This window comes from Barbus barbus (assembly GCF_936440315.1).
Source record: "Barbus barbus genome assembly, chromosome: 6".
NCBI classification, from domain to species: Eukaryota; Metazoa; Chordata; class Actinopteri; order Cypriniformes; family Cyprinidae; genus Barbus; species Barbus barbus.
Genome location: NC_136734.1, coordinates 26,093,024 through 26,119,894, shown reverse-complemented (window position 1 = coordinate 26,119,894; position 26,871 = coordinate 26,093,024). Strand labels below are relative to the sequence as shown.

The 26,871-nt window shown below is 38.9% G+C and overlaps 3 protein-coding genes across 6 annotated transcripts in view; 1 reads left to right on the top strand and 2 right to left on the bottom strand.

Moving 5' to 3' along the window:
* Nucleotides 1-2,545, bottom strand: part of LOC306871943 (solute carrier family 12 member 9) — an 11,742-nt gene extending 9,197 nt beyond the window's left edge. The window contains exons 1-2 of one of the 2 annotated variants that reach the window (XM_079420219.1): nucleotides 1,784-1,835; nucleotides 1,407-1,703 (exon numbers count right to left, since the gene is read on the bottom strand). The gene's annotated coding sequence lies outside the window, so the exon portion shown is untranslated. Of the gene's footprint in view, nucleotides 1-1,406 lie in introns of both variants that reach the window. The other variant, XM_079420218.1, reaches the window with a different exon arrangement.
* LOC306871944 (uncharacterized protein) lies at nucleotides 2,306-5,708 on the bottom strand. Its single transcript, XM_079420220.1, has 2 exons — nucleotides 4,811-5,708; nucleotides 2,306-4,162 (listed from the first exon to the last, which is right to left on the bottom strand). The coding sequence occupies exons 1-2, from the start codon at nucleotides 5,457-5,459 to the stop codon at nucleotides 3,420-3,422; spliced, it is 1,392 nt and encodes a 463-aa protein (XP_079276346.1). The 5' UTR covers nucleotides 5,460-5,708; the 3' UTR covers nucleotides 2,306-3,419.
* Nucleotides 4,923-26,871, top strand: LOC306871945 (guanine nucleotide-binding protein G(I)/G(S)/G(T) subunit beta-2). 3 transcript variants are annotated; one of them, XM_079420222.1, is made up of 10 exons: nucleotides 4,923-5,044; nucleotides 16,062-16,171; nucleotides 16,700-16,738; nucleotides 16,829-16,935; nucleotides 23,217-23,280; nucleotides 23,613-23,775; nucleotides 24,007-24,073; nucleotides 24,677-24,878; nucleotides 24,951-25,167; nucleotides 26,007-26,870. In XM_079420222.1, exons 2-10 carry the CDS (start codon nucleotides 16,115-16,117, stop codon nucleotides 26,111-26,113), a joined length of 1,023 nt encoding a protein of 340 aa, XP_079276348.1. In that variant the 5' UTR covers nucleotides 4,923-5,044; nucleotides 16,062-16,114; the 3' UTR covers nucleotides 26,114-26,870. The 3 variants fall into 3 exon arrangements, with proteins under 3 accessions (XP_079276348.1, XP_079276347.1, XP_079276349.1); XM_079420221.1 differs by lacking the exon at nucleotides 4,923-5,044 and adding an exon at nucleotides 12,226-13,081 and having other exon boundaries at nucleotides 26,007-26,871; XM_079420223.1 differs by lacking the exon at nucleotides 4,923-5,044 and adding an exon at nucleotides 12,330-12,739.

Here is a 26,871-nt window from a genome sequence, read left to right as displayed (position 1 = left end):
GTTCATCGACTTTTCCATGACCATAAAAACATTGAGACTGCAAGACCTTGATCGCCTACTCTACCGCTTTTTTAACCCTTGTGCATCAATAAAAAAAAAAGTTACACTTCGGTCCATAGTGGACAGAAATGTCCATGTCAAAAAAACGGTCATAAAAATTGGAAGCACAAACTTAAGTTGTCTCATTTTAAAGAAGAGCCATGGCAGATTATTGTTGAAGTAAAAAAAGTTTAAAAAGTGAAACCAAAAAAAAAAGTTATACAGGTTTAAGTTTATGAAAATGATTTATGAACAATATTTTATATTTTATTTTATGAATATTTTATATATGAAACATATTAAACACTAAACCTGCTAGAAAATCAAAGCCATGAATCTAAACAAGTTGTGTTACAAATTTGAGGTTGATATCTCAAAAAATGAGCTTTCAGTAAAATTGTTTGCGGCGCAGTACCAAATTTTCCCCTTTAGATGCCAGCAAAACTCAGCTGGTGCACACAGTAGTTGTATTTGTGATTTGCAGTTGAGTCTCTCTCTCAATTTTTACAAGAACACACACATACACAAACTATTTTTTTTTTTATGACACACATACAAATCACACTCTGACATCTATACCAACACACCCACACAATTATAGCTGCGTTATTTTCCAATTGGCTCTATAACACGCAGAAACAGAAAACAGGAATAAAATTAGTATTTCCTTTATAGAGCCTTTATAGACCAAACCTGAAAAAATGGCACCATCTGGTAAAAATTAAATTTTGAAGCCTTGCCAACAGAAAGCCTATTAATACAAATTGCATAATTTTACAGTTAAACGGCACTGCGATTAAAAATAGCAGTTTTAATGGGTTTCAATGGGGACATTTTTGTCCAACCGGTGCTGAGTGTTTCTCTTTTTTCTGCCTAGTGTAAAATATATTTATTAAAGGAAATGAGGGTGGAATATTAAAATTCCAATAAAAATACACACCTGAGCCAAAATTTATGCAGTGACCAATAACACAGGCAAAAATATAAAAAAAACAAAAACAAAACTAAAATGGACAAAAATATCCATAAGGATGCACAAGGGTTAAAACAAACGTTACATCTTTCTAGTAGCGGAAGTGCATGACCATGTAAACAACCCGAAGTACGCGGATGAAAAACTATTGTATTACGGTCTTATACAAGTAAAGATAATAATGTAACTATTAAAATACCCCGCTGCTAAACTAACATCCGAATAGTTGTCTGAATAAACTAACGTTAGCAGACATTAATCCCAGAAAGACAGCTGGCATTAATTCTAGATGAGACCGCCACCTAAGCACTCAAGATGCCTGTGCGTTTAAGGTTATAACGACACATATAACGGTGAAGTACAGTAAGGAGATGGAGAAGCAAACATGACCTACCTGTTCTTATGAACAACAGCGGCGACGCCAAGCTAAAAGCGGTATGTAACTTCCGCTTTTAGGAAGAAACTGCACAAACCGCAAGGAAGCCGAACTACTCGTTTTGACAATGTGGATGCAGGATGTCCTGAAACCGGTATGTTTCATCAGAGCATCATGTTGAGTTGGTTTCGTTTTTTTTAAAGAATCGCAGGTGGAAAGTTTTGGTCTGCAGCCTCAGATCTCGTGATCATCAAACCCCCGGGACTTGACGGATGGCGAGGAGCGCGCGCGCTTTCGCGTCCGCTGTGGCCCTGACTATGAACAACAGACAGCAAGACCTAATGAAAACATAAATCTATTATGTAACGGTGCATTGAGAGGTAATGATCACGTACTCTCACACTGCAGCACGGTTGGACTGCCCCGCCTGCTCCTCGGTTTGTTTCCAAAAAGTCACGGGACAGAGGAAGCGCCCATGTGACTTCACTGAGAGAATGGCTGAAAAATCACAAGAGGGAGACGATTTTGAGATGAACATGAGAGAACCGTGTTGTTTACTATTTGATTCGTTATTTAAAAAACTAGATGCTTAACCAGTCGAACATTTTATCTGATATTAAACCAAGTACAACACATACCTATTCCTTAATTTTAGGTTGCATCAAGTACACTATGCAGGCCCACTTAAAATGCAAAAAAAAAAAAAAAAAAAAGAGCATTGTATAAAATCCTGGCATGGGTGTAGTACTTTCTGCCTTTATTTGCCAGGCTATAATTTATACTGATGCATTTAAAATCTCTGAAAGTGCTGCATTTATACCAAGTACAAAAATAATTAGTTTCAGTTCTGATTTGGGCAGGATGCACATTTTTGTGTGATGATCAGTGGGTTAAATCAAGTCTCAACACCAGAAAATACCTTGTTGTGAAAGTTTAATCTTAGCTGGAACCCATTTAAATGTTTTGCTCTGTAACACTTGCATTGTTGTTTTTATGCATGAAATCAGCTCATTATAGTTATGGTTATGCTGCACTGTGGATGATGTATTTTGTACATATGAATCTAAATGAATTTTGTGTGTAATGAGCAAACTGTTTACACAATCAGACAAATATATATCTTCCAATATACCTCTAATTGTTTTTGGACCAAACTGTTACTGAACAAACTTTTTGTGTGTTTTGTGCCATAACATATTCTCATAAAATGTCTTCTCTTTACTAGTTCTTTTACTGAATTAGACATGTGCTGGTATTTGATAACACGGTACATTGTAGTGATGAACACACAGTATTGTAATCATGCACACTTCAAAATACAGTGAATAATTCTGGGTACCTTGTTTTCTGAATTGTAAAGACTTTTAGACTTCGCATTAGCTTATTTTCCATCAAGCAGTTAAAATGTATGACATGTTGCATATAAAATAAGTCTGCTTTTCACTTTGATCTGAAGTTTTGAAAAAAACAGCAAACAGGTCAAATGGAAATGCAAATTCAAACTCTGACAATATGTGGCACTTACAGAAAAGCAGAAATACAGTGGTTACCCCTGTACACAAAGCAGTGCTATGAAAAGTTCTGTTTCTGAACTGAGCTTAAACTGTATTTAATTTCTTTCAGAACAACCATTCAGATTTTGTATCTGCTATGGTGTTTATAAAAAACAACACAAAATATTGACTATTTATATATAAGCATTATATAATACGCATTTGTTTACACTTGTACATTTTAATCTGGACTAAAACACACCAGCCCAGAAAATATATCTAGATAACGGTTAAAAATCTTTTAATTCTTTATTATTGTCCCTTATAGATGTGCTCTGTTGCACTATAATCTGTTTGTAACATGTTTATAAATTTTGTGCTGTTTTATTACATTTTTTATGTCCCCGAGTTGAGAAGTTATCGCATTTGTTATTAAGAGGACAAGTTTGTTTATCTTTTCAACCTGTTTTTGTAACATCATTGAATATCAGCAGATTACACCGTACCAGTACCATGCTTTGAAAACACCGTCACATGCCTAGACTGAATCCAAAGACTGTGTGTTGAGATGTGGCCAGACATAGGAGGGTCCGGCTGGGAGGAGAGGGAAGGTGGGATTGGCCACTGGAACAAATGTGGGTGAGTGTTTGAGTCTGTGCTTTTTGAGCTGACCGAGTTCTCTGAAGCAGCATCCACACTCAGCACAGCGGTACGGTCTCTCTCCTGTGTGAATGCGCTGGTGCTTGTGTAAGCTGTCCAAATGGCGAAATCGTTTCTCGCAATATCGGCATGGATACGGGCGCTCTCCTGTGTGTATGCGCTGGTGTGTTTTCAAGCAATAGAAACGTCTGAAGCCCCGGCCACAAATGTTGCAGCGGTGCACTTTATCAGGGCTCTCGATAGTCCTGCTGAACCCAGAGTCACTACTAACAGGTGCCGCCAAGGCCAGCAAAGCATCCCCATCACTTTCCCTCATTGAAGGCGAGGAGATTTGCACTAACTCTTGCATGGAGTTGGATGAAGATGCTACAGCTAGATTTGATGGAGGCTCTAATGTAAGGGAATCAGGATCGTCTTCGATTTTAATGGTGCCCTGTTTAACATCATCAGAGTCCTCCATCACCTGTATCAGCTCCAGCTCATTAACATTCCCCGCTGGTGTGCTCATTTCAAACTCAAACTTTGTCATGTCAGATGAATCCTCTGGTGGGTTTGTGGAGGGGTCTGGATTCTCTGGTTCCTCATGTCTCCTCTCACTGTCTGTTACTGCAGAATTGTTCTCTGTAAAACAAGGAAAAGCTCATTTTCATATATTTTTAGCATGTAAATGCCTTTTATTCTTAAAAAAAGCCCCCTTTAGGTTGTTGTACTCGTATTGTTTTGTTGTGAAATCTGATTATTTTGAAGTATAACTTTCATATTGATAATAATATTTTAAGATAAACATTTACTGGAGTGAAGCAGCTTATGTTTGCTTGATTAACCATACTTTTAACCATTACCCATAACTTTTGAAGAATGTTTATTTGTATAGCTCAATCATCATTGCATGGCATTATGTTTTGTCCTCCTCAATTAAAACTTAAGAGATTTGGTCATAATATGATTGAGTGATAACATACATATATATATATATATATGCTAGTAGTCTGCTATATTGTTATAAAAGTCCCACTGATTTATAGTACAAGCTATCAGAATTTCATATAAATAATATCCGCATCAAACTGCATATTTTCAAAAAAAAAAAAAAGATTTTATTTTTTTATACTTTGTCTAAAATTTTTCTTTTTCAGATGTTTTTTTTCTATTATGTCAGACTTTGCAAGACTGATGAACATCTATGGCTAATACTCTGTGGTCCCACTTGTTTGGCAGTATTCGACTATAAATAAATGATCGAAAACAATAACAATGAACATTTTTCACCCTCATTCGTGATGTAAAACGGGCCCTCTGGCTCATCTTCTGGTTCGAAGAGAGCAGGATTGCTTTCCACAGGAATTTGTGAGGTCGTGGGGTTACTCGCGAGTGCTGAACTGTTGCCTACTGAGGTCCCTCTTGCCTTTCTGCGGTTGACGCACTCCCGAGGCCAGTCTGACTGCACCGTGGGGAGACAGAGGCCAACACTAGGGAGACTTTTGGGATTGTGGATTCTTGCCGGTGAGTTTCGGAAGCTCTTGCGGGAGGATTCTCTGCTTTGTGCCTGTAATGTGGGGCTGCCGTCAGCAGCGCGTGACGGAATAACAAAAAGTGCGTCGTCTGCGTTTGTGCGCACGATATTTGTCCCGGGCTGGTTTCTGTTGAGAAGTAAACACTGTTTGATGTTCTTTTCAGCCGCGGTCATGTAGTAGCGCACAGCTTTCAGCTCGCTCTCGGAGATCTCCAGTCTCTCGCGCAGGGTCTGGCTCTCTCGGTGCGACTCTGCCGCTGCGTTGCGAGCCGCGGCCAGCTTTATGCCAACAACTCGCGCAGTTTCTTTTAAAACCGTTTCGACGGCGCATCTTACCGCCTGGTCGATAGTAGAGGCGAGTTCGCACTTGAGAAAAGAAACGCTGATGTCCATGCTTAAAGTCATGGTTACGATCCACGGCAGTATTTCACTGCGAGATGTAATGTTGCATACGTGATTGCAGAGCTCAGAAAAGGCGATTTGGGTTTCTGTGTTAGCTAACTGAGGTCTAGAATAGAATAGTTCACGGCCTCACTTCCATCACTAGTGTAGTACTTCGATAATGCTATCTGGTTGCGATGTTAAAGACCCTGCAACCCACAAGTGTGTGTTTGGTAAATCTTACTCAATCTGTCGCGTTCTGCTGTCGTCAGTGTCGAAGAGTAATGACGTCAATACCAGGCTGAGATTTTGAGTTTTTGTTATAGATTTTTTTTATATATATATAAATTATGTTAAGTATATAAATGGATCCATATAAGAATGAATGGCCTTTATATATATATATAAATGGAATATATATATATATATATATATATATATAAAATTGTTCTTGAGAGCTGCAATGTGTTCTTAATATAGTCAGAGAAGAATCGTCAAAAAAAGATCAAGTAAATAACAGATGTGTTTCATAAATTATGAGTATACACAGGTTTAAATAGAAAAAAAGAAAACTTGCTTTAAATATGAAACTTATGTCTTTGTGTGACCTTTACACTGTACTGGACATTGTTTGATTAAACACACAACAGGGTTAAACATTAGTGGAGCTTGCAGCAGAACACTAGGTTAATCACTGCTTCTTCATTCAAGTTTTGTTTGGGTTAAAGGTCAAACAACCTCTTCTTAACGTTTCAGAGAATACTGCACATTTGGTTTCTTTTCTCTTTTTTTGCACAATATTTATTTTTTCATTGCTGGAAATAAACTATTAATTCATATTTCTTTAGCATTTACATTTACTTATTTAACACATTCTCTGATTTATATTGTGTCCTTAGTTCAAATAACGGTAATTTTTTTGAACAGCAATTGTTCCCCTTCAATTCGGTCACTCTACATTGCTTTGGGAAAAACCTTTTCCTCGAATACTATTGAAGCCTTCTTGAATCACGCCAGTGAAACTGGCCAATGGTGTTCAAGCGCGCGAAATATGAGCAGGAATCCCTCTCTATATGTACATATATGTACATCATTCATTCAGAATCTTTTCCTTCAGCCAACCTTCTACTAGAAGCAAGAAACCTATCAACAAGAAAAAAACTACTCACCGTGATCTACACGCTGCAGCGGACACAGGGGAAGAGAAGGCCTCTTCCCCTGCTGTGTTCCGGTGAGCTTCGGAAGCAAAGATGACTCGCGATTGCCTCTCCTGTGCGGAGCCAATTGAATCTTCTGATGGCCACGAATCGTGCTTCTCCTGCCTGGGTCGCGTCCACGCAGAGGCGGCACTTGGGGGGTTGGACTGCCCCCACTGCGGAGATATGAGTCACCGGACTCTCAGGCTCCGTGTGGCCATCGTCCAAGGCGATGAACTTGCCCAACTAGCTCTGCCGCGCTCTTCCTCTGCAGCCTCTTTTGAGCCAAGGAGGAAAGTGCCGTGAGTTTCTGATGCGGTTCTGTCAGGATCAGGTGGCGAGCCCGTGCCGGCTCAGTGCCCACGTGCTCCTCACCCCCCTGCTGCAGGTCCCCTTCCAGTGCGCTTCATGACCGCTGATCTCCACCCCTCCCCCGACGGTCAAGATGTGTTGTCTTTCGGTGCCATGGAGGGCACTGAAGAGGAGGAGGATGCCATTTCAGTGGCAGCGTCTGCGAGAGAGGAGTGGTCCAACAGCCCGCTGGATTACACTGCACCCCACGGCAGCGACGCGGGGGACCTCCATCACAGTGATATCGAGCTCCTAAGCATTCTGTTCAAGACAGTGGATGAGCTCGGGTTGGAGTGGGCGCCTCCTGCCGAGCTGGCCAGAAGCCGTCTGGACGAGTGGTACCTTTAGTCGGATCGCGGCCGAAAAGACACCCCGCGGAGACCTGGCCCCTTTTTCCCCGAGGTGCACAACGAGATAAAGTCGTGGAACGCACCGCTCACCAGTCGGGTGCATAACCCGGGATCCTCCCTCCTGTATTCTGTGGTTGGAGCTGACCAAATGGGGTATGTCAACCCCCCCCCCCCCCCCCCCGTTGAAGAAGCCGTCAGTGCCCATCTAAACTGTCTGGAGCTCCGTGCTGTACACCCAGCACTCGAGTGCTTTCTCCCAGACATTCTTCACCTTCACGTTCTCATCAGGACAGACAGCATGACAGTGGTAGTGTTTATAAATCACCATGGCAGTGTGAACTCACGACCACTGCTGCGGCTGGCGAGAGACCTCCTTCTGTGGGCAGATCGACACCTCCTCTCCATCCGGGCAGTACATGTCCCCGGACGCCTGAACTACGGCGCGGATTTACTGTCGAGGGGCGGAGTAATCCACTGGGAGTGGAGATTACACCCTCTGACAGTCAAAATGATTTGGAGTGTATTTGGCAGGGTGGAGGTGGATCTCTTCGCATCAGCAGAGAACACTCAAGTATGCAAGTATGCCTTTCCTCCAGTGAAACGTCTGCCTCGTGTGCTTTGCAAAATCAGAGAGGAAAAGGAATCCATTCTGTTAGTGGCACCGAAATGGCCCAATCAGCCATGGTTCCCAGAACTGGTGGAGATGCTGGTAGCCCCCCGTGGACTATCCCACTGAAGAGAGACCTCCTCTCTCAAGCACAAGGAACGATATGGCACCCAAATCCGGAGTCACGGAGACTTCATGTCTGGCCGCTCAAAGGAGTTTGCCAGTAGATGCACTTCCTCAGCATGTGTTCTAGCTAGGCTAGGGTTTCTTCCACGAGGCGTCTTTACACACATAAATGGAAAGTTTTTTCAAGTTGGTGCGTATCGCGGGGCGAAGACCCAATCAACTGCCCAATACCAATAATTCTTGCCTTCCTCCAAGAGTGATTTGATAGTGGTTGTATGCCATCCGCATTTAAAGTGTATGTGGCCGCTATAACAGCCTTTCACGCGCACGTCCGACGTCCCGCTGAACCCAGACTGAACCCTCTTTGCCCTTCTACCCACTTGGCGCTTGTGCTTGACGCTCTCACGGGACCCCTGTTCGAGCCCATACAATCAGCGAGCTTGCGAACGCTCTCTCTGAAGACAGTGCTCCTGCTCGCGCTGGCCTCTGTTAAGCGAGTTAAGTGCTGCTTAACGCTTCATTCGCATTCCAGGCAGGTTTTTGAGCTCGTAAGTCACGACTTCAAACCACGGCTCACGACTTTGTAGCGTTCTAGGCAAGTCACGCCAAACTGATTTATTTCTCATTTATTCCTTTATTTTTTTTATTTCTTTCTTTATTTGTTTATTTATCTTTTTTTATTTATTGATCTGTTTCTCACCGTGTACCACTTGCATAAACACCGCATCCGTAGGGGCTGCCATTGTTGTTTTGCGGGCGTGACGTCAGAGCGCGGAACTGGGAGTACATCGATCTAGTATGAGTTCACAGGTGGGAAGTCACAGGTTTGACTGCCATTCCAGTGCACTTTCACAGGTAGGTTAGAAAAACACGGGTTGCCTGGAACGCAGCATTAGTCGAGCCAGACTCCATCGCTGTGACATGGCGGGATTTTATACGTTTCCAAAGTCATGTAGAGTGACCGAATTGAAGGGGAACTCTCTCGGTTACTCACGTAACCTCAGTTCCCCGAAATGAGGGAAAGAGACATTGCTCTTATTGCCGTGTCACCGAGCTCAGGATCTTATGCTGTGTTCCAGGCAACCCGTAACCCGTGTTTTTCCAACCTTCCTGTGAAAGTGCACTGGAACGGCAGTCAAACCTGTGACTTCCCACCCGTGAACTCATACTAGATTGATGTACTCCCAGTTCTGCGCTCTGACATCACATAGCCCACGAAACAACAATGGCGGCCCCTACGGATGCTGTTTTTTTTTTTTTTTTTTTGCAAGTGGTACATGTGAGAAATAGACTTTAGGACAATATAATGTTGCAATCAAATGAATAATAATAAATAATACAAACACTCAATTCCTTGCTCAGGCAGTTTGGCGTGACTTGCCTGGAACTCTACAAAGTCGTGAGTCATGGTTTGAAGTCCTGACTTGGAAAAGCAGCATCAGAATGTCAAATTGCTTCAGTCAAAGATTCTGAATGAATGATGTACAAGCACTTTCCTTATATATAGAGTAACAACCGCATGCTAAGAGTCTGGTAAATTATCATTCCACGTGTGTACGGAACAGCAGTCACATAAAAGTTTGGCCGTTTGTTATGTGCCATTTTTTGACTAAAGACTTTTTTTGTCCGTCGATTTTAACTAAACTACCGCTGATAGACGTGCTGTGTGTTCGCTGTCTTGCATGCCATGTCCTCACATTTAGAAGTGCTTTCAGGCATGTTGTTTGGTCTATTAGCTCTAAAGATAGGCACTTTATGAAGTTAAAGTGGTCTATCACGGATATGAGAAATATGATTTTTTTGTGTTATAAAATATAAAGCATTTGGGTGTTTTAGTGTTTTTCTGTGCTTGTCCTTCTTTGTTTGTTTGTTTTTTCTATGAAGATCTGGCAACACTGTCACTTTACTGCATGGCTCATGAGCGGCAGCTAGCCCCGTGCTAAGTTAATACTTCTTTGACTGTTTTCTTGCATCTCACATACAGACAAATACACTGATGCACGTTCAAAAACGTCATTAACAACTAGTTGTTCAGTTCAGTTCCGTACACACTGCGTAGAATTTCTGTAAATGCGGTTGTCACTACCTGTATTTTAGTGAATTATGTGTGTACAGACCGCGATTAAGGAGTAAAAGGTGAACTGACAACCGAATTTAACTGCAGTGTGTACGTAGCCATAGAGAGGGATTCCCGCTCATATTTTGCGCGCTTGAACACCATTGGCCAGTTTCACTGGCTTGATTCAATAAGGCTTCAGTTCAGTAGTATTCGAGGAAAAGGTGTTTTCCAAAGCAATGTCTCCTTTCCTCATTTCGGGGAACCGAGGTTACGTGAGTAACCGAGAGCGTTTTTATTGTTTTCTTTTAACCAACATGTAAGAGAGCAATAGCGCACTCTAAAGTTTGACAAATGGAAAACACAAACTCTATTTATTTTAGACTCAGTGTTGCACCAAAATCTGGTCGGCATGACACCAGAATGTGAACTGGAGTCTGTGAATCTGAGCCCTGTTTAGCCCATGTGGAGAGGAGTGTGATCACACTGCACTCCTCATCTTCACTCATCCATTCATTCTGCCCATCTCATCTGTTGGCAGAAATATTTTAAATACAGATTTTAAATACATTTCTATACATTTTTTATTTTGATTGCTTATAGTCATTACGTTAACTACATCATAGACCGGATAAGATACATCTACCTAAGTGGCTATGAATATATGTCTGGAGGATTAATGCAGAACAGTTCATGTCCATCCAACCACATACTGCTTGCTTGCATGGGTCTGTGAAAATGGTGTTGCTGGGCAACCCATCCACAGCTATACTACAGTCCCTTATGGGGAGTAGGGCAGGTGGAATGTACCATCACACATTTGGGGAGGGGGGTATGCATGCTGACCATATTTTGCTGTCCATAACGTGTGGGGCAGTCTAATGGTGCAGAGTTGTAGATATAAATGAAACAAATAATTCACTGTTTGATGTTCATTCACAGCAGTACAGCATAGAAAATCCAGTCGGTCATAAAAATTTAATACGGGCCAATCAGAAAGTGCACAGTAGTATAATCTGTCTGCCCCTCCCCTCAACTTGTAATTATGGCAGGTGTAATTAGGAGTGTGTCTCCGGTGGGTGGCAGCTTATGTCTCTAGAGAGAAAGTGTGCATTGCATTACTGAGTGCCCTTACAGGGGAATTTTAATTACAGTGCTAAGTAATTTGAGAAAGTGTCGTGAACTTATCTGGATAATAATAGATGCTGGGTATTTTTAGAAATGTTTTGAAAAATACTGGAAATAAATGTATCATTAAATATGTTCAATAAGAACAAGAAAAGGCATACGTGATAAGTAAAGTACGCGATAGTTTGAACTTCTGGAATGATGTGAGTACAGTCAGTGAGTGTTGGCATGTTATAATCCTTTTAAATATATGGCTCATTATAAAAACGTACTAGTATGTTTTGGAGGCCAAGCACCAGCCATAAAATAAATATTCTCTCTCTCTCTCTCTCTCTCTCTCTCTCTCATATATCTATCTATCTATATATATATATATATATATATAGAAAGATAGATAGATAGATATAGATATATATGGAAAGAGAGTAGAATATTTATTTTATGGCTGGTGCTTGGCCTCCAAAACATACTAGTACGTTTTTATAATGAGTGTTATTACCAGGTAAGAAAAGCAGAAACCAGTAAGTATTTAAAAAAAAAAAAAGAAGTAGCCTAACTAAAGAACACATAGTGAGTAATTATAGCTTAATTTGGTAGCAAAACTATAATAAAAGTAATTAACGGCACTTCCAAATACCCCGACCTACTGTGTGAGCCTTGCCCTCTGTCGTTATAGTCATGATAGTTTGTTCTCCTGTCTCAGCTCCGTGTGCTTCTGGGAAATCGCCTATTTTCTTGCGCGATCTGGCAACACTCCGCTCAAGAGCGCATTCATAGTCACTGAGCAGCGCGCAGGGGGAACTCTGTAAAATGTCACTGTTATCTCCAAGTCATTTATTTGTCATCTTCCACAAAGGTTTAAATTGAGATCTACTTATTCTCGTTTCCACATTTCACGAAAGACCTGATATTTAGTTTTAGCGGCCTAAACTCGCGTGTGTTCCAGTGTGAGTTGCTGTTCATCCCCCTGTTTTTTGGCAGTTTGGCGGCGGAGGTCTGACTCTGCGCTGCAGTGGTACATTCGCAATAAAATGGGTGTGGTTGAATCGCGCATATGTGATGCTACGTGTTTCTGGTGCAGACCGAATGATTTCATACGGGACTGAATTGACAGCAGAGCGAGCGCACATTATTTGAATTATTTAGAAAACATACTGTACTGTTGTTTATGTTGAATTCTCCCCTCCTCCTATTTTGGCACAGTCACATTTGAACTGATGGACGGGTATGCTCCTCCGGAGAGATAACCAAGTCGATTTTGGTTACTTTATTTTTTATTTTTAAAGGGCCACGGGGTGCCTCGCGTTGGATTGAATTGGTCATTTCTTGGACGATCAGCGACGGTCAAAACGAAGAGACCAGAACGAGAAGACGGAGGAAGAAGACACTCGGGAGGGAAGAGGCGAGGATCAAGCAACGCAATTTAAAGACAACGACTGCATGTACTTCATTTGAAAGCTTTGCTGTATTTGGACTCATTACATCTGTCGGTAATTATACTATTTAAGGCGCAAAATAAGTTTGTCCCCCTAGTAGCAACGTGTATCAGGAATACCGTGGAAAAGGCTACTTCCCATCCTCACTAAACGATCAGAGGGCGACATGGTAGCTCCATACTTCATGATAACATCGTTTTGATTCGTTTCGCACATGAGACACAGAGACGCCGAGGCCTAACTAGCACTAGGGGGAAAAAACGACAGTATGCAGTCCTAATCATTTTCCAGCAGGAAAAAAATAAATAAAAAATTCCCTGCGAATTACTTCCGCCACCCACTTCAGCATTCCACTCACTCTACGTGGAGACTAAAGTCAAACAGGAAGATTAACAGGTAGGCCTATAATAATTTCTAAGATTTATCAGAATGTTGTGACCCACACGAGACATACGGACGAAAAGTAGGAAAGGCATCAGAGATCTAGACGATTAAAATGGTTCGTGTTCAGTTGTAATGTGTTATTTTCGGTCATTTGTGATTTTACTGGTTTTGTCACAAAATCACATTAGTGGATTGTTATTCACAATCAATAGGAATATCATGGAGATTATATATCACGTTACATCTGTTTTTAAAGGTGCTGCATGTCTCATTTTAGCCGTGAGTCGTGAATTGATGGAGCAGAAGGCTCCTGTTCTTCAGCTGGCCGCAGCCTCCAGCGCTTTACTCACTCCACAGCTCTGACTATGGCAAGCTGTTGCAACATTTACTGCTCTATACTAAATATATTTATTCCCTATTTTAAACGACTAGTAATCAATCTAATACTGACTACTATAATTTGAACTTTCACTAGATACTGAATCCACTTAATAGCATACTGTTCACTTCATACTATTCATTTCAGTTGCTATATTCCAGTTTTCACTATTCAGTGGGTACTAATACTTATTTTTGCTTATCTGAGATAGTTACTAGGATATATTCCATCTTTACCAGTATACATGTTTTAAATATTTATGTTTATTTTAAAAATCACTGGTATTTAGCCCTTAGTTATCTCACTATTGACACTTGCTTTATTGCTTGTCATATGTCATAACTAGCCAGAATAGCTACTTTATTTTTCACTTCAAATTTTATTGGTAGACAAACAAATTTTACGAGTACCAATTCAATGTCTAATAAACGGGTATCAGTGTTTGATTAGTTAATGCCAGAAAAACTGGAGAAGAAACTGCAAAAGTAACTAAAGAATAAGTGAGTAATGAAGTTACTAGGAAAATGAGAATATGTATCAGTATATATTGGAATACATACTAGTTCTGAACCCCAAATCCCAATATAAGATACTAGTAAGTAGCCTACTAAATTGCGTGCTAAAGGTAAAAAAAAATTGCATCACATATGGATAGTCAGTTTGTATTAAGGATAACTTGTTAAAATGGCTTGCCATATGCAAATGTCAGTAGCATGATAAAAGAGGACGTTCGTAAGTCTGTTGTTCTGGGCGTAGGATGATCTGACTGAAATATAAACGTAGCCCATGTGACCAAGCAAACGCACGTTTTGCAGCTGTCTCCCGGGTTTAAAAGGATGAGTGGTTTAAATAGGATGCGGTTTTAGTGAAAAGAGCGGTTGGTGTTAGATACGATAGAAATGTCGCTTACTTTTCTCCCTTTCCTTGCAGTATGCAGAGAGTGCATATGTCACTCTGCATTCAGCTGTAGGGGTGGGGCATAGTCTGGCATTTTTTATCGTTCATACTAACAGAACTCCAAGGACACAAATCCAAGGAGCATATTATTAGTATTGGCGCATTTGTATCGGTAATAGAACGCTGATTTAACCAAAAATGGTTCTGCATACCCGCCATTCTGCGGCAACGTTACAATAGAAGCCGGATACAACATGCTGTTTCCAAATCTCATCTGTCTGTTTACGAGCTTCTGTCTGTAAAACAGTCACAGAAAACATTTGACCTGTGTTTTATAGCGACGGAGAAAACATTTGCCTACTCAGACGCGGTGGCCTTGTTTCTGCTCTCAATTTGGTGCTTATCAGCTGACAGCCCCCTCCAGTCATATTTAATGTATGAAGTCGTATTATTTTACATAGTGCTGTCAATAATATAGCCACACTGTAAAGAAGATAAAAACAGTAGGTTAATAAATAGATAGCTGTTTGATCCTAAGGCTATTTGTAACCTACATTTATCTGATTTCAAACATTATACATCAGTCTAGAAGGCATTTGTGGTGTAGCCTACTACTATGGACCAGAGGATAACCAACCTCTCTCTCTCCTTAACCAGCTGCTCTTTTCCCAACATGCTTGAAGACCTTAAAAGGTGCAGAAGGGGTTTCAGTCATCGATTAGCCAAGATTCCTCAGATCTAGGCCATTATATCTGAGTGAATGGTTTTGTGGGTAAAATGAGATTATACATCACTGCTGCTTCTTTTTCTCTATGATGGGTTGTGATGTAAGTTTTCAAGTGGGTGTGTGTGGCTTTTATGCTCTTTGTGTGGAGTTTCCTCACAGATTGATTCATATATTTTTGTGTGTTGAGGGCGTTAAGGCTCTCTAATAAGTATGTAAGGGGGTAATAACAATAATTTTTGCATCCATGTCTCAGAGCTTCCATCAGCATTGATACAATAGCCATATTGAGATCTGTGGGTTATAACTGGAAACATGCAAAGTAGAACTGGTTATAAGGTCCAAAAGACTATGGGATTGGTTGATGATTTGTTATATATTTGACTGTGAAAAAAACACATGCAAAAATCCTGTGTGTTTTTGCATGCCAATTTGAATGTGTAACCTTGTGTATGTTTTCAGGTCAGGCAACCTATTCTGTCTCTCATTTCAATTCAATTCAAATAACAATATTGACAAGACACAAGTACATTTTGTATGGAAAGTAGTTTAGAAAAACTGAATGGTTAAAATTAAATTTTAAATCTAATACACAATTTTATGTACCATAAATGACAGTCCTGATCTTGTTTCTGTGTTTGGAATGGCTCTTGGAACATTAATCCTATTATATTAAAAACTGTTAGCCAGATTATACCAGATTAAAGATTATGCTGTAATGTTAATCTAAACCCTGCAGCACATCTGCACAATGAAATTATCAGTATTAAACACATCTTTAATACATGTTTTTACAATAAAACGTATAACCAAAGATAATAAATCTTACAATCATGATTTATTTAAGAAACATTGTTCACTTTCAAATTGCAATGTAACATTTGTATTATTTTGCTTCTCAGCTCGGCAAACCTTACAAACTGTCTGTGATTCTTCACGGAGTTCAACTAGAACCCTGTGGCCTCTAATGTTATTCATGTTTTAATCTACAGGTGTCTGAGGGGGTGAGAGAGGTCAGAGGGTAAAGGTTAAAGGTCATTTCAAGATGAGTGAGCTCGAGCAGCTTCGACAGGAGGCTGAGCAACTACGCAATCAGATCAGAGTGAGTCCTAATACTGATACTGCTAAAAATAAACTGTTGGGGGCACCGCTAAACATACTTGTATGAAATTCAATTAATGACAAAATCTGCACTGATCCTCATTTTCTGAGTGCACATTCAGAGAAAACTGTGTTTGTGTTTTAAACGCCATGCCAGCTTCTGTTCATGGCAAAACCATAATTGAGTTATAAAGTTTAAAATAGAAGCTAAATAAGACATTTAAGAGCCATTTTAACTAAATTTTAAAACCAGTTTAGACTTGAAGTTTTTCAAAGGGTATCAACAGAATAAAACTCATAATCTAATTAATTTCAAGACTGTCAGTGTTGGGGTAGTTTCCATGTATGGCTTTTAGAGCAGTATGGATGCCATACACAGTTTCTAGTGATGCTATAGTGGCTTCCCTTAGACTCCATTCAAAATTAAGTGTACATTGGAATATCCTGATTACTTTAAAAACAGGTCATCCCCCCACTTACAAATGGTGACGATGCAGTGATTCACCTAACACTGTCTTCTGTCCCTCAGGATGCCAGGAAAGCATGTGGAGACTCCACACTCACTCAGGTGAGATGTAATTACACATAGGAGCAGTATGATGTGATCTCCAGTGGTCTGTGGGTTTTCCCTTATGTGGAGTTTGTGTGTGTGTGGTAGATAACAGCAGGCCTGGACCCGGTGGGGAGGATACAGATGAGGACGAGGCGCACCCTGCGTGGGCATTTGGCTAAAATCTACGCCATGCACTGGGGCTCAGACTCCAGGTATCTTTATCCGCAACCTTCTAACAATTCACTGCTCACACCTGGCATCAAAGAGAACAAAACAAAAGTTAAAAGTAGCAGATGAGCATGACTCAGTGGTTTGTGCCTTGGCTTTCTTTGGTTTTGCACCTGGTGACAGCACAGAAGACAATGAACAACACGACACACTGACCCACATGTTAACTAATCTTTGTTGGCTAATTATATACGGCTGCACTACTGTCACAATGAAAATTAATTTCTTTAAAGACATGTATGTATTTAAATTCATATAATTTATATTATATATAAATATATATCATATATAAACATAATTTCCTTAAAGGGGTTATCGGATGCAAAATTCACTTTTACATGTTGTTTGAACATAAATGTGTGTTGGCAGTGTTTGTACACATCCACCCTATAATGATAAAAATCCCCCCAGTGTTTTTGTTTTTAATCCCTATAAATAATATTAATATCCCCTTTCTCAAATCAAGCCGTTCTTAGCTTTTTGGCTGTGTGATGTCACACAGACCCAGGCCCCTCCCATGACTGTTGACGGACAGTGGGGTTTTACCTTAGACCTGCCCCGAGTGAGCTGTAAACAGTCCGCCATCGTTTTGATGCCGGAGCAGGGGTAGACAAGAATGGCTCCTAAGTGATTGAGGTGTTTTGTTGTTGGATGTATTAATGAACATAGCAGCCATCATTTACTCCTGACATCTGAGCCACTGAAGACGCAGTGGATTACTTTTGTTTTTGAAGGGAATCTACCTCGATCTACCTAAATGTATTTATGTTCGTGCGAATCATTCGTGATCCAGCTTCATCTACAGAAGAAGTGAGTGTAAGGTTCTTTTATGAATCATTGCAAATTGCCTTTCCTAATAACGTGCTAGTTAGCAAGTTCCGTGGCTAAATGCAGCTAAAGTAAACAGTCTCATGAGAACTGCCCGTCACCCCACGTAAGAGTGGGGCAGGGTGAGCAGAGCTCATTAGCATTTAAAGAAACATGCACTAAAATGGCTTGCAGTGTGCAGAGCTGTTTATGGCAAGGTAAAAAGGGTGTTGTTTTACACTACCATTGAGAAATTTTAAAGGGGACCTATTATGCCCCTTTTTACGAGATGTAAAATAAGTCTCTGATGTCCCCAGAGCGTATATGTGAAGTTTTAGCTCAATATACCCCACAAATAAATTTTTACAGCTTGTTAAAATTGCCATTTTTAGGGTATGAGCCAAAAGGTTCTGTATGTTGCTTTAAATGTGAGTGAGCTGTTGCTCCCGGAGAAGAGGGCGGAGCTTCAAGAGCTCTTGAAGCTCCACATTAGCAGTGCTAGCCTTTGCAAATAAACATTCCACTACTAATACAAGCCTGTTATCTTTACAGAAAATGTACTCTGTTTCAAAACCAGTCATCTGATTATACTGTGCATAATAAATTTGTGTTTATGAATTACACAGACGGGGAGCACGGTGGGATAAAAATAAATTCATAGCTTGTCTCATGCTATCACAAACTTTATAAGTCCCACTTCCCCTTAAGAGCTCGACAACTTCAAGCTGATGACTCATTTTGCTTTCATATGCAACTTTTAACTACCACATTCCTATTCACGATCATTCTGGCAGCACTTGAAGGCAGCATCAGTGCAAACACACAGAGATAATGATAGCTTTAGCAATTAGCCTTACAGAGTGCCAAGAAGCTCTTTCAGAAAGGCAATTTGCAAAACAAACATGTGATACTTACTTTGTCTGGAGCTGATGTTCGTGCACGAAGCGTTGGTATTAATTCCTAAACATATAGGGGACGTTACCATTTTTTTCCGGATATTTCCTTCAAAAATGAAATTTAACCATAGTGTCCTCGGCTCATATGGGGGAGATTATGGCGACTCCTATGTCCATTAGACCATCCTAAAACACAACACAAAGCCTCTTTGGTGCTGACATTGAATATAACTCCAGTAATGGACCGCAGCTTCTCACTCAGGGCTGTGTTTATGCTAATAGGGCAGAAAGCGTCACAAATGGGCGGAACTTTTTCCCCTCAGTGACGTGAACAGAGGGAGAATCTGAAACAGCTCGTTCTGAGAGACTGTTTATGATTTATTGGTTAAAAAAAAAAAAAGAGTAGGTGGATTTTTAACATTATAGGCTGGTTATTTTCACACACTGCGGCCACATAACTGCTCAAACAGCTTATAAAAGTGATTTTTGCATAATAGGTCCCCTTTAAGTATGTTATAGACTTTTCATTAAGACCAAAAAGATTCATATCAACTTGTGGAAAATAGGCAGCTGATGACGCCTTTAAATGTATACATGCATGTGTGTGTATTTATATATACATAATGAATACACACAGTACACACATATAATTAGTCATTTATTTCATTTAGTCATTTAGCAGACGCTTTTATCCAAAGTGACTCACAAATGAGGACAACAGAAGCAATCAATTGTAGTATTAAAACAACTAAAACAGATCCAAAACTAAAAGCTAAAACTTTATAAAAAACTATATATACACATTTAAAAAAATAAAGAAATTAAATAAAAATGACAAATGCATCCAACAAAATTTCAAAACTTAATATTTAAATGAAAACAAAAAATAAAGCTAAAAACAATTAAAAATATTAAAGAACAAAAGGTGTATGAGTATAATAATGATTTTAACATAACACTAAGCCAAACACCAAAAAACAACTACATATGTTTACGTATAACCACACACACATACATATATATATATATACATTTATAAATTCAATATACAATGCCCTCCAAAAGTATTGGAACAGTAAAGACAAAATTAATCTGTTGGCTGTGGAGTGAAGACATTTACAAATATGATTAAAAGATGAATATGAGACAAAACTACAGAATGTCACATTTTATTATTAGCAGTTTCAACACATACATGTTTTACCAAATAAAAAGAACAGCACTTTTAGAGTTCATCCCACTCATTGATGTGAGCATAAGTATTGGGACAGTTGAACATAAGGCAGATATAAAAGATTAAAAGCTATTATTTAGTTGCAGATCCCTTGCGCACAATCACAGCAGTGAGTCTGTGACCCATAGACATCACCAGACTCTTGGTCTCATCCTTTGAAATACTTTTCCCAGCCTTTAATGCAGCCAATTCCAATTGTTGCTTGTTTTGGGGAGTTTCTGCCTTTACTCTCCTCTTCAGCTGGTGAAATTCATGTTCAATCGGATTTAAATCTGGAGATTGACTTGGACAATTTAAGACTTTCCAAAGTTGAGAGGGCCTGTTCCAGAGGCAGCCATGTATGCCCATGCCATGACAACACCTCCACCATGCTTTACAGATGAGGCTGTATGCTTGGGATCATTTGCAGTACCCTTTTTTTCTCCACATTTTTGCTTTCCCATCACTTAGATAAAGGTTCATCTTTGTCTCATCGGTCCATAAACACAGTTCCAAAACTCTTCTGGCTCACCTTTGTGCTTTTTTGCAAACTCTAATCTTGCCTTTCTATTTTTGGTGCTGGTCAAAGGTTTGCATCTTGCTGTGTAGCATCTGTAATTCTGTGTCAAAGTCTCCTGAGGACAGTAGATTGTCAGAGCATCACCCCAGCTTTCTGGAAGTTGCTGATTTTACAGACACGTCTTTTAGGGTTAATTTTCACAGCTTTTATGATTTGTCTGTCATCAACTACTGTTGTTTTCTCAGCCGATCAGGTAGTTATTGGTTGCTGGTGGTTTCCAAACTCTTGATTTCTCCATGCCCTTTGTTTTTGCTATAGCTCTAATTGACTTCCTCTTTTCTTTTAGCATCCAAATTACTTGCTTTTCTCTCAAAGTCAGCTCCCTCATCTTCATCCTGGTTTGTGTGTTTCATCATCTAATGCAAGATCCAGAAGTAATGGATATAACTGATACGACACATTCCCAGCTTTTAATATCTGAAGAATTAATGCAACAGGACACAGCTGATCACTTAGAAAGACCTGTGAGGGAACTGTTCCATTACTTATGCTCACATCAGATAGGGGGATGAAACTCTAAAAGTGCTAAACTTCTTAGCTGGTAAAACATGTATGTGTTGAATCACCCAATAATAAAACGTGACATTCTGTAGTTTTGTCTCATATTCATCTTTTAATCATATTTGCAAATGTCTTAACTCCACAGCCAACAGATCAATTTTGTCTTTACTGTTCCAATACTTTTGGAGGGCACTGTATATCTATATCTATATCTATATCTATATCTATATCTATATATATATGTGTGTGTGTGTGTGTGTGTGTGTGTATGTGTGTATATATATATATATATATATATATATATATATATATATATATATATATATATATAATTTCATTCCCATTTAGTTTGTTGAAGTACTAAAATATAAATATCTCAAATTAAATAAAACTAAAACTTAACAAAAAAGCTATACAGACATATGTATATATATATATATATATATATATATATATATATATATAAACACATATTCTATTACATATTATATAAACAAAAACTTTTATTTTGGATGTGATTAATCGCGATTAATCGTTGCCCAGCACTAAATTTAATCTAAGGGCTGTATATCGTTGTTGTATGTTATCTTATTGAATTAGCACGCTAACCATAGAGAGTGCATTAGTGAATTTTAGCTCAGCAGGCTAATTGTTAATCAGAAAAATCACAACAATTTGTTGCTTTGCTCATATCGTGTAATACCTTTAAATTGCATTAAAATCCAAGATCCAAAGGGGATTGCATTCTGGCAAGTTAATTTGAAAGCGACTTGTTCAAATTAAGGGTGCTGCTGTACACCAGCCAAATGTCTGCCCCAAGCAAAAAAACAACAAATTAGAAATCAGGTTAAAACATTGCCATTTTGTGCTCTACTTGCTAGTACCTTATGCAGACTGCATACTCTCCATATAGGGAGCATTGGTGCTGAAAAAACATGTAAACCTACAAGCGAATTACATATAAGCTTCTTGGTGATTCAATTAACTTTTTCTTGACTAGCTGAATTAAGTAGGAGTACAGAAATGAAGTGGGTGCAGCTGAAAGCTGTAAGTTCAGTTTATAAATTCAAAGTAACTCTCTAAATACATGTGGCATGAACTTTCAGTAAGACCTCCTGGTAGGGTTGCCACCTTCAGCGAGCCAAACCATGAGAAAACATTCTCATATATGTAAATTAATTATTCTTATTAGTTTTTTGACAGTTCTGCAGCTTTACCTGGATGAGATAAATTTTAATTTTATTATTTTTTTTTATTCATTTGCTTAAATTAGGACTACATTAAATCTAAATAATTTAGCTTTTTTTTTTACTTTTTAAAATGTCAAATTGTATATGACATATGTGCTTATTATGTATATATTTTTGATTAATATAAACAATAAATTAATAAATAGGGTCTAACATTAATTATAATTATTAATTCTTCTAATTATCTCTAAAAATATAATAATTATGTCTATCAAGCTCTAACAGACTATCCAAATTTTAATAAAACAATAGAGTTATGCCTTTAGAAGCACAGATGTGACTGTCACTTTAAAGGTTTGGTTCACCCAAAAATGAACATTCTGTCATAATTTACCCAGGTTTCTGTTGAACACAAAAGAATATACTTTGAAGAATGTGGGTGACTAAATCCTCAGTAACTTCAAAAAATACTATCAGAGTCATTGGGGACCAGAAACTGTTTGGTTACCCACATACTTCAAAGTATTTTCTTTTATGTTCAACAAAAGAAAGGAATTATTACAGGTTTGGAACAGCTTGTGGGAGTGTAAACGAACTATCCCTTTAAGTCAGACAGTCCACCGCAAATCATTAGTTACAGGACGACGCATTGAGAACTTTCCCGTTCAGCTCTACATCTTGAGAGTCTTGTGCTCAAAGAGCGGACGTGAGCTCCTCGATGTTTTAAACCGCGCAGGTTTAGTGTATGCTGCGCTCCGGCGCGCGTCCTGGACACTCCATCGCCATGGAAACAAAGACACCAAGATGAGCTTCTCTAACTAATTATTAAATTGATTTCATTATCATTTCTATTAGCATTATAAACGGTGCAAAATACTTATTTGTTGATTCAGCTTGTTTTTGTAAAATACGGGACAAATCGCGTCCCGTATTGATTTGATACGGGACGCAACATTTTACCTTTAAACACGGGACGATTCCGTATTTTAAGGGGCAGGTGGCAACCCTACCTCCTGGCCATTTCTGTGTCTTGTATTATCTATAATAATATATCTCTGTTTTCTTATCTTATCCTCAGGCTTCTTGTTAGTGCCTCACAGGATGGAAAACTCATCATCTGGGACAGCTACACTACAAACAAGGTCTGCAGCTCCATCATATTTGTACACATTAAATATACGATGGTGCAGCCAAGCGGTTCTGAACTAGTAACCAAAAGCTTTTAAATTCAGCTTTTCATTGAATATCACCATCAAGTAAACAATGGGTTTATTGTCCCTTTAGTAAGTGCATTGTAAAGTCACATTAAATTCATCAGGTAAAATAATAAATTAGTTAGAAAGACAGTTCATAGTTAACATTGGCAAAAGGTTAGTTATATATTATGTCGTAAAGATGTGTTTTTCCTGTCATTATCTGATTTTCAACAGCCCATTTTAATCTTTGCATGTATGTTCTATATTATGATCTTCAGATGCATGCCATCCCCTTACGGTCATCATGGGTGATGACCTGTTCGTATGCTCCATCTGGAAACTTTGTGGCCTGTGGTGGACTGGACAACATTTGCTCCATATACAGCTTAAAGACTAGAGAGGGCAATGTTAGGGTCAGCCGAGAGCTGCCCGGACACACAGGTTTGACACACATGCTCACAGCTTCACTTACAAAGAAGAGTAAAGCAATGTCCTAAACATTAATTGCAGTTTGCATACCGTTGTTGGCAGTAATAAAATATACTGCTTATGACTGCATTTGTTTTCTGTACTTCTGAAAGTGAAGAGAATCACACAGTAGTTGAGATGCTTTTCTGCCATCGTGCAGTATCAGGGTGTGACATGTTGACTTCCTGTCTATTCATTTCCTAGGTTACCTTTCCTGTTGCCGTTTCATAGATGACAATCAAATTATCACCAGTTCAGGAGACACAACCTGGTGTGTCCAATAACACACTATTCTACACTGAAAAGAAAAAAAAAATTATACTATAGTGGTTCTCAACTGGTTTTGCTTCAGGACCAAAATTTGTGGTGCCCCACCATAGCCCACTCAAAATCACGAATCAATGTTTAATATTATTTCATTAATATTAAACCTAGAAATCAGCATTCACAAGCCAAAAAAATCACTTCACTCTTGTCACAAATCACTTTTATCCATGTTGCAAGTGATGTATTTGTAATCTGGGTCATATTTTCTTTTTTAACCTTCAAGGTTTTTGAGGATGAAGACATATCACGTTATTATAGCTAGCTTTTTACTAAGAAATAGATGAATTTACACCATAGAAGTTTGAACATCAACAGAAAATGATATGGGAAGAATGAGCTGGTTTATTGCGCATGATAAAATGATTATTTGTGTTTTATTAGTTGCATTTATCATTGTTTTTTCCCTGCTGTCCGTGATTAGACCAGTTGAGAATCACTGCAGTCAAACACACGGTTCAGTTACAGCTTTTTGTTTAAATTTCTGCTTGTATAGTTCAATAATATCTGTGCAGGTTGTGTTTTAACCTTCCAGTTGTGTTTGTTCCAGCGCTCTGTGGGACGTGGAGACCGGTCAGCAGACCACTCTGTTCTCAGGTCACAGTGGAGATGTGATGAGTCTGTCATTGGCTCCAGACTCGCGGACCTTCATCTCCGGGGCCTGTGACGCCTCAATTAAGCTCTGGGACATCAGAGACAGCATGTGCAGACAGACCTTCATCGGGCACGAGTCAGACATCAATGCTGTCTGTGTGAGTAAATGCACCACTTAAACAAATACACATCACCTTTCCTTTTGACTTATTTTCTCCTCCATCTCTCAGTTTTTTCCCAGCGGCAGCGCATTTGCCACTGGTTCGGATGACGCCACCTGCAGGCTGTTTGACCTGCGTGCGGATCAGGAGCTGTGTTTATACTCTCATGATAATATCATCTGTGGCATCACCTCTGTGGCCTTCTCCCGCTCTGGCCGTCTGCTGCTCGCCGGTTACGATGACTTTAACTGCAACATCTGGGACGCCATGAAGGGAGACCGAGCAGGTGAACATACTGGCGTTATTATTTTGTGGCAGTACAGTAACCACAGTGGTTTATTTGTGAATTGTGAGGTCCCTGAACAATAGTGAGATCTATTGGGTTTAGGGGCAGAAGATTTAACTGGTTTGTAAAAAAAAAAAAAAAGGCTTCAATTAGACTAAAATCAACAGAGCTGCCTATAGTGCAAGATAGGTTTGTTGCATTACTACACTTGCTTGTGCATACTCTGTACATATTTTATATTTACAATATTAAAAATACAATACTCAAATGGCACATTAATTTAAAAACATTTTTAATATGCTTTTTATCATTGATATTTAACTAGATTTTTAGGATCAGTGATTTAAAAAAAAAAAAACCTATTTAGCAAGGATGCATGAAATTAATCAACAGTGATAGTATAATTATGATGTTACAATAAGATGTCTACTTAAAAAAAATCTGTTCAAATAAATTTCTATTCATCAAAGAGTCCTGAAAAAAACTAGCACAAAAATATTAAGCAGCACAACTGTGCTGTTTTCAACATTGATGGCAAGTGCTCAAGTTTCTTCCACACAAATTCAGCATATTAGAATGATTTCAGAAGTGACATGTGACACTGAAGACTTCAGTAATTCAGCTTTGAGATCACATTAGAAATAGAAAACAGTTCTTTTAGATTACAACATTTCACAATATTTTGGTTGAAGTCTTTTGGTGAGTATAAGAGACGTCTTTTAAAAATCATACTTTTTGAATGGTTGTATATGTAAAGGTCAAAGGTGGGAAATCTACGAAAAGTTTTGTACTGACCCAATATAAACTAAATGTTAACCCTTCACACTCATCTCTTACAGGAGTGCTGGCTGGCCATGACAATCGTGTGAGCTGTCTTGGGGTCACAGATGATGGCATGGCTGTGTGTACAGGTTCCTGGGACAGCTTCCTGAAGATCTGGAACTGAGCACACATAGCTCACATATTGTACACATTATTCACTCATCATACACAATGTATGTACTTTACTGTACATATGATGTACACTTGCCTACACAGACACACATGCCTGACAAAAAAAACTGTACATAATATATATAATTAGTTATGTGTGTACACCAAATCTTTTCAGTGCCACATCATTCTAAACACAGTCACACTATAGGTAGGTTTGGACCACAAGTTTGAAATAGGAATGTTTACACATACACACACACACATTTTTTTCCCTTACATGGTACCTTCACTAAGAGAAACAAGTACATTTGGAGGAATGTACATTGAGTGAGTTGTCTAACTTGAGCGTACAATACAAAACATTTATTTGACATGCTTCATTTTTAGACTGAGCTCTAAGTGGTGGGCGTTGATCCATTGAAGAGCATTCTTTTTTATTTTGACTTCAATTCTGTCTTCTATACTCAAAGTCTAAAGTACTGATGTGTCCATGAGCATGTAGAGTTGAAAAGGAGATGTACCCAACCCATCTGTAGTTAATACAGATCACACTTTATGTAGTCCATGTTTTTATAGATGCGTATGCCGGCATATTACAGTATATATAAGTAATTAAATGATGTTTTTGTCTTTCATTTTTGTTTAGAATTGACATTTTTTAAAAGCTTTTATTCATGTTTTCCTGTGTGCCGCACCCTGAGAATAAAGAAAACTGAAAATAAATAAACAAATCTGTGTCACTGAATATGTGATCACAGGTCGCTCACA

Coding starts and splice junctions, on each gene's coding strand:
- LOC306871944 (XM_079420220.1), bottom strand. CDS start 5,459: ATGACTTTAAGCATGGACATCAGCGTTTCTTTTCTCAAGTGCGAACTC. Junction 4,163..4,810: donor GTTTTACATCACGAATGAGG/GTGAAAAATGTT, acceptor CTTGTTTTACAG/AGAACAATTCTGCAGTAACA.
- LOC306871945 (XM_079420221.1), top strand. CDS start 16,115: ATGAGTGAGCTCGAGCAGCTTCGACAGGAGGCTGAGCAACTACGCAAT. Junction 16,739..16,828: donor GAGACTCCACACTCACTCAG/GTGAGATGTAAT, acceptor TGTGTGTGGTAG/ATAACAGCAGGCCTGGACCC. Junction 16,936..23,216: donor CACTGGGGCTCAGACTCCAG/GTATCTTTATCC, acceptor TCTTATCCTCAG/GCTTCTTGTTAGTGCCTCAC.